Source organism: Helianthus annuus, chromosome 8 (assembly GCF_002127325.2).
Source record: "Helianthus annuus cultivar XRQ/B chromosome 8, HanXRQr2.0-SUNRISE, whole genome shotgun sequence".
In the NCBI taxonomy this organism is placed as follows: domain Eukaryota; kingdom Viridiplantae; phylum Streptophyta; class Magnoliopsida; order Asterales; family Asteraceae; genus Helianthus; species Helianthus annuus.
In genome coordinates, this window is record NC_035440.2 from 91138024 (window position 1) to 91145888 (window position 7865).

The 7865-nt window shown below is 35.4% G+C and overlaps 1 protein-coding gene across 2 annotated transcripts; it reads right to left on the reverse strand.

Moving 5' to 3' along the window:
• Window positions 1-1174: 1174 nt before the first annotated feature.
• LOC110873419 (probable disease resistance protein At1g61300) lies at window positions 1175-6803 on the reverse strand. 2 transcript variants are annotated; one of them, XR_004864152.1, is made up of 4 exons: window positions 3314-6803; window positions 3173-3244; window positions 2693-2744; window positions 1175-1559 (listed from the first exon to the last, which is right to left on the reverse strand). XR_004864152.1 is itself a non-coding variant. In XM_022122341.2 (3 exons), exons 1-2 carry the CDS (start codon window positions 6274-6276, stop codon window positions 3211-3213), a joined length of 2997 nt encoding a protein of 998 aa, XP_021978033.1. In that variant the 5' UTR covers window positions 6277-6803; the 3' UTR covers window positions 2639-2744; window positions 3173-3210. The 2 variants fall into 2 exon arrangements, 1 of the variants encoding a protein (XP_021978033.1); XM_022122341.2 differs by lacking the exon at window positions 1175-1559 and having other exon boundaries at window positions 2639-2744.
• Window positions 6804-7865: the final 1062 nt, after the last annotated feature.

Below are 7865 nucleotides of genomic sequence, written 5' to 3' on the forward strand. Positions count from 1 at the left end.
TGTATGCCAGAGGTGGCAAGATGGGTAGGCTGGACAACTTGTTAAAACAGGTTATCTTTTACTATGGACCAAAATGGACCAGGTCATGTTGAACCATAAAACACGTATTTGTTTTTTAAAGAAGTTATTTATATTACTTGATTATTTTACAATAATATTATGAATTTCTAAATAAAAACAACTTAGGAGGCCAACTCGCTTGACCTATCTCCCCTACAGCTAATTTTTGTATATTACTCATTCAAGATAGGCCACAACTCATTTATAAGTAAACAGGTCAAAATTGTCATTTCTCGTGTATGTATATTTTTAGTTTAAGAAACCAAAAACTGTTAAAATTCCTAATTACCATACCAATATATACTAGGGTTGTCTGAGAAGGTGATAAAGTACAACTGGTGAAAAAGAAGCTGAAGAACTGGTGAGATAAAACTTATTCATGGTTCTTAAATACCAATAATGAAACTTTGTCAATCTTGTAGATGAAATCAATCAAAATTTCGTAACGATTGCAATGGCCCTTCACAATTTATATTTTGAACAAAATAGTTGATTATGTATATTGTTGTAGGTTATAGATTTTGTGAAGGGACATGTCAGCGCATCTACGCCTCACTTGCAGGAAATTCTGTTTATGTTGATTTTATGTTTTTGAAGGAAAAAACTTGCTCATTTTTAGTCATTTTGTTCACACTCTTCATGTGTTATCTTCATGCAAAACACATTAATCTTTCATATTGTTTTCTCGCAATTAAAATCTAAAGGTGTTCTTTCTATTGCAGAAGTACACTCCGCGGCAGGTTCGAAACATAGATAAAAATAAGCAAAACGCAACGGGACATGCTACGTGACAATAAAAAAACCACGTCGTAACGGTATATTCTAAAGTCACATTTTATGTGGATGTATACTAAAAACAAAACCCATAAAAATTACTTTAACTTAAAATTCGTTAAAAACTCAGAATGATAATTTATTAAAGTTTAGGGGTTGTAGTGTAAATTGTTGGTTCAGGCCCCACTCCAAACACACACCACTCACGGATGGATGTATGTATGTATGTATGTATGTATGTATGTATGTATGTATGTATGTATGTATGTATGTATGTATGTATGTATGTATAATAAGTGTAGGAACAATATAAATGCAGAAGAGTGAAAGCTACTGTATACTATAAAAGCAAAAGGCTGTTTTTATTCCTCAACCTAAATGGCTTTAAATAGCCTACAAGAGCAACGAAAATAAACAAAACCACCTAAAAACTACCGGTAAACAACATAAACAAAACCACCTAAAAACTACCAGTAAACAACATTATTCGGTAAAACATACTGACCCATATTGGCATATTCTATCTCCACTTTATTTGGTCAAACTATAATACTTATTCTAAATAATAAACTATTAAATAAGAAATAACATATAAAAGTATAAATACTTCTAGCCATGTAACATCCACGTAAACCCATGAGACTCGTAGTTTATTTCATGCAAACTTCAACGTCTTGATCCGTACCCATGACCCGATACGTGACCACCCATGACCTGTAAACGAACTGATTAATCCAACATAAATTAGTTATAGGAAAAGGGCCAACAACCTAAATTTACAGGGGTGTAAACAGAAGTTAATCTAAAATATGGGGAAAATAATAAACTAACTAGATTGTAAGAGGTTTAAACAAAACTTAAAGAGAAGTGAAGGGGTGTTTATGGGTGATAGTGACAAAAACAATTATATATAATGTGAACAAAATGTAAGTTATGCTTGTTGGGCTAGATGATCCCATCTCTTGCCACTTGGGCCTTGGAATGCATTTCAATTTACACAACACAACCACAAATCCACAACCACTAACACATTTTTCTATATCTATTTATGGGTTTGTGTATGATTTGGTTGGGTTTTATTGATCTGGATTTTTGCTATATGTTTGCTTTCCTTTGGGTTTCTTTGATGGGGTTCTTTTGCTGTGTTTGTGTTCCATTACTTAGCTTGAGGTGGATTTCTGAACATGCAAAATGGATTAATTCATGCTTTTCTAAAACTGATTATTGTGAATTATGTTACATCAATTTCAATTATCAAAATTTGGTGTTACATGCCAATTACAACAACACATTGAACAAAAATTTAAGTTGGTAAACAGGCAAGAATTTAAGGCCGAGAATGTTTAAAGTGTACTTGTAACATAATTAGAGTTGAGAAAATTACATGCCACAAACGAAATGAATTCCAAACATAATTAAAAGTTTAACACAAGTTATTTGCTTCAAAGTAAATATCTAATACCACCAGATAGTGCAATCTACCAGTTCCATCCCAATCCTATTCCAAAAGCACTACCTACATGTCTACATTATATATAGAAAAGCATTATGTGTATAACATCTATAACACATAAAACTAAATAATAAACATATAAAACCATACACACACACACATGTATATAGGGTGGTACACATAATTTTTAACGTGTAGTGTGTGTCGAAAGCACTAACGTGATTATTACACTATAATTTTAAAGGAGAGTAATAATTATTACACTTAAAATTTGTTGCACTGCGATAATTATTACACTACAACTAAAAGTGAAGTGCAACTACAATTGAAGTGTAGTGCAATAATTTGGTTAATAGTGTTGTGAAACTATTTACAAGCATGGCAAAGGGGGTTTAATTAGCCTACCTTGGTTGGAGCAAATATTGCAATCTCCTTGCACCAACTCATTATTCAATACCTGGAAATAAATTAAAAGGAGAAAGGGGTGAAGTTAATTGAAAGGGGGATTATTCTTTGCATCTTGTAGTTGGTGTCTGCTAAAAATTTTTTTAGCTACTCACTTAGGTGAACAAAAATCCTAAATAATTTAAAAGATAACTTGGACTTACAAAATACCACATCATATTATCATAGAAAATTAAATATTAAACGTGTGATTATAAAAACTATGTACTAGCAGATTTTCTCAATTTGTAACAAAACTTACAGCTCAATAATTAAAAACAATTCGATCAAATTTAACTGCACAGTTTAGTTACCATTTACACAGTTTGATATATGACTAAGCAGCTTGGTTTCCTTTTCGGCTATATATAATAGACCTATGGTTGAGTCCCATTGAAAAAAGAGAAAAAAATAAACCATTAAGTTCTCTTGTTGACTTACACGATAAACATACTAGAAAGCATATACAACAGCCTTGTTCATCCCTCCGTCATCGTGAAGTTTCCCTTTCTTCTGTAAAGGTAACAAATTAATTCACATAGCAAAGCAATATTATTAATTTAAGGCATGCACTTTTCATACCTCATGTTTTCCTGCAATATAATCATTAATGCTACACTCTCTCTCGTCATGCTAGGACAATTGCTCACTAAAAGAGACTTCAAAGAAGGATATTTGACGATAGAAGGGCCAGAGTAGAAGTTCTCAAGTTTGGGGAGATAATAAAGCTTAATATGATCAAAGGAGAACACGATATTTGTATCCTGTTTTACCAATTCAATTTCACTTCCAGTTGTTTGCTCATCTCCATCCGAAATAACATTCACCAAACTTTCACAATCCATAATCTCTATGAGTTTGAGATTGACAAGCCCTTGCGCTACGCTTATAGGGAATAGCTTTAATAAAGAGGGGCAATCTGTTATCTTGATACTCCTTAGATTACAAAAGCTTATATATTGATGTGGGTTATCCCACAGAAGCTCCAAGCTATTCAAGCGGTGCAATTTGATTCCTTCCAAATAGGAAAAAAACTTTCCCTTTGTTTTCATCGGACCACTTTCATTTGAAGTCTGAATTCCATCTAAGTCACATGTCTTCACCAAGCTTCTAACATTCTCACAGTACGACAAAGAAATATACCTTAATTCATCGAAACCTTCTTGATATAGGTCTGGTAAGATGTTATCCAAATCTTCTATATATGACAATGTTAACAATTCAGATAGCTGAATCAGTTTCCTAATTGGCACCGTCCATGAGCATTTATATCCTGAAAATTCTAGGCAGCGTTTATATAAACGCAATGCGCATCCAGGTGGCCCAATGTCAAATTCTATCAAGGTTTCAATTTTGGGAATATAATGCAATTCCCAAACTCTTAAATGCAGAATTTTCAGCAACGTCAATTCGCTTAGTTCCGTAAGAAAATTACAATCCCCCGTCATTAACTGAACATACAACTCTTCCAACCTAGTGAGCTTTGATAGCACACCAGGTGTAACGTAAGATAGATCACCACAAGAGTAAATATCCAGTAGCCTTAAATTGGTCAATCGTCCGATCTCTTCAGGGATATTTATAATTCCAGTACGTCTAAGCTTTAGAATCTCAAGACATGACAACCCCCCAAGTAATGAAATTTCACTGAGAGACATGTTATCACTTAGATCTAGCAGGCGTAGCATTGTGAGCTGCGTTAGTGATTGTGGGAGAGATGAAATGTTGTTACCCCGCATATCTAAAACTTTCAGCTCTTTCATGCCCCGAAAGAATTCATCCGGAACAATTGAAAGTTCATTCATTTGTATAAGGAAAGTATCAAGATGCGGCAAATCAGGTTCATAATTAGGAAGCTTACATATTTTATTTTCCATGAGCGAGATCTTCTTGTAGCTTTTTATAACGTCGCTTCTTGGCTGCCATTCTCTCAAACCTTTTCCGGACTTCACCAAAAACTTGTCATCGCCTTTAAAAGTAATGAACAATGCCATATCACGAACAAGGTCGTGCATTTTAAATAATTCTTCTTCTTGTTGTTGTAAACGAAATCCAACCAGTGAATAAATGTTTATATCCACAGGGGATAACAAGAAAGATGATTTAAGAGACTCAACAGCCAGTTGGACTATATCTTTTGTATCGTGAATGCTATCGGGATTATTAAATATCCCAAGAGCGAGCCCATAATGTGTCAACGTTTTAAGGCCAATGTTTCCATCTTCTGGGAACATACTACACAATAAGAAACACGACTTAGCTACTTCATCTTCTAGATGGTCATAGCTTAGCTTCAATTGCAGTATACCTTCCTTTTTATAGGTGACATCCCCATCTACGGGAGCTTGTAGTCGACGAAGCGCTACCTCCCACATTCTAATTTCTTTGTCTTTTAGGGCTTTTCCAAGAGCTTGAATAAAAAGTGGCAATCCGCCACATTCCTTGACAATCTTTAATGCAACTTCCTTCAATGTAACGTCCCATTCACTTTTACCAACCACACGTTCAAAAAGGGTCCACGCTTCTTTCTCTTGCAAAGGGTTCACCGAAATATTCTTTTGGGCATTCATTGCCGCACACACGTCTCTGCTTCTAGATGTAAGCAAAATCTTGCAATTCATGTACTCACTCCCACATGGAATGCCCAATTCCTCAAGCTTCAGTTCTTCCCAAACGTCATCTAGAACGATTAGAACCTTCTCTCCGTTCATTATTCTACTTGCCGCAACGCGAACCTTTTCTTGAATTATTTTAGCATCAACAGTTTGTGTGACGGTTATAAACACAACAGCCGCAAATTCATTTTTTTTTTCTTTAGCAACTTCACTAGCTAGTGTAGTTTTACCTACACCTCCTAAGCCATTGATTCCAACTATTTGAATTGTGTCATCTTCTATAGCTCGAATGATTTTCTTCAAAGTCGACTTTTGGGTATGGATATCTTCAAGATTTTTACGTTGATAAAGATCTGTGAATCCTGGGGCTTGAGCAGGAAGGGAGACACAAGTTTCAAAACTCTTACCGGCTTCTTGGTGCTGCTGAAGATAAAACGTTTTTTTTATCGCCGTCTTACTACAACGACGGAGGGTACACACATGGAAGCATTTCTCCTGGTCCTCTCCGTTAGTAAACTGTGTGGCCTTGGATGTATAACCATCTGCTTTCTTCATCCACTCTTCCACACCTTCTAGGAGAACTTCCCCTTTAGATTTAGCCAAATCTATTTGTTGCTGAACCCTTCCCTTCATACTCGACAGCTTATCAGCTTCATTTTTATATTTTTCAACATTTTCAGAGCAATTACACACGTAGCTAATCTCCTTTTTAGCCACACCACACACCAAGTCCACTACTTTTCCGACCACCACGGAACTAGCAGCCTCGTTCATTCTTTTCCGATGATTATTTGGATTTTGGATGGAAAAGTAGTTCAAAGCATATAGTATGTTAAAAAGAGACAATTCAAAAGAAAATAAGGAAAGTAGGGAGGAAGATAGATTTGAATAAAGAAAGTAATGCGTTATTATTAACTTATTATATAACATCTTTTATCACGTGGTCATATGCAGCTTATTAGAATGGAGGTGAATTTACCCAAAATCATATCATTTTACCGGTATCCACAACAACCAATTACTTTTATTGGATATAACGTGTACTTAGGCCACTGGGGGCGCATCGTTAAACTTCCGTGATAAAACTTCATAATGCGTGGAAGTTTCAAAATGTCCACCGCAACCAAAACATTCACGAGTGATAGGTTCAACGTGATGGTTTTCCGTTACTTTTATAACGCGTGAAAAATGATGGATGTGAGGGGGTGTGGGGGTTTATTGTTAGGTGTTGTGAGTGATGATCATTGCCACTAAAAAGGATGTGAGTGATAGAATAGTGGCTGATGACATGGTAGGAGTTGATTGGATGCTTGTGAGTGATAGAATTCTATCACTAGTGACTACCCCCACCCCTTATAGTTTGTTAAGTAATTGGATATAACGTGTACTTATCATAGTTTGGTAAATATTTTATGTAAAAATGTGAGTTGTGCTAAATAATTGTGTAATAAACTGTAACAATGTTGCAATTGACAATAAAAGAAGATAAAATGACTACATATTAGTACAAATATTATTATGTTGGTGCATTTTAGTGTGTGCTTCGAATAGGCTAGGTATAGTCACGTGTTGAATCAGTACGCTAAACAATTGAACTGGGTCCATTTGTTAGGGATGTTAGCGAACTAGTCAATCCCTAACATGCTGTTAGCGATTGAGAGTGAGGCTTATAAGTACCTCAATTCATTCGCATAAAAGAAAATACACAAACATGAGAGTGTAGCGAATGAGTGTGGTGTGTAAGTTTGAGAAGAGATCATATGTGATCTCCCCGGCTTCAATGGTGTAAACTCTTCCGGTAATATGAATCTATGATGATTTCTTTAACGTCTACTTATTTCGATTGTAGTTAGATTTCTCAAACTTCCTGTTCTATCAAATTCAACCACAAAAACACGAGCAAAGTGATCTAGTTCGATTGTCAGATTGATTAAATTAGATACCTGCTCTGATTGATCTACGAATCTAATATGTGTACTATGTGTTTGTACATGTGAAATCCATACGAACACACACAACGAATTACACACGATGTAAATAAACGTTTAAGCTCTATTACTTCTCCATAAACGCAATTACAATGATTAGGCTCTAGGCACGATTCAAAGTCTGGAAAAGTTATGTGCGAATGTGGGTAAACTCACATATATATATATATATATTGCTGATGATCTCAATCGCCAGGACACTTCCCTAGCGATTGAGCTTCAATTGCTAAAACCCAGATTCATTCACTAGACAACCCCTAGTGAATGAGCCCCATCCGCTACATATATTAAAACTAGGTTACATATTACATATGTAGCAACCATACAAAACACACTATTCTAGACACGTTTTCATCACCAGTTCCGAGTATTTTCAGGTATAAATTGGGTACAGTTTCGGGTATGGGTATTGAGCTCAAATTGTATATCTTATCCATACCCTTTACCCTTGGAGTTTGCTGTGGGCGATTGCGTTATGTTAAAAGTCTCACCCTGGAAGAGTGTGGTACGTTTTGGGAAACGCGGCAAGCT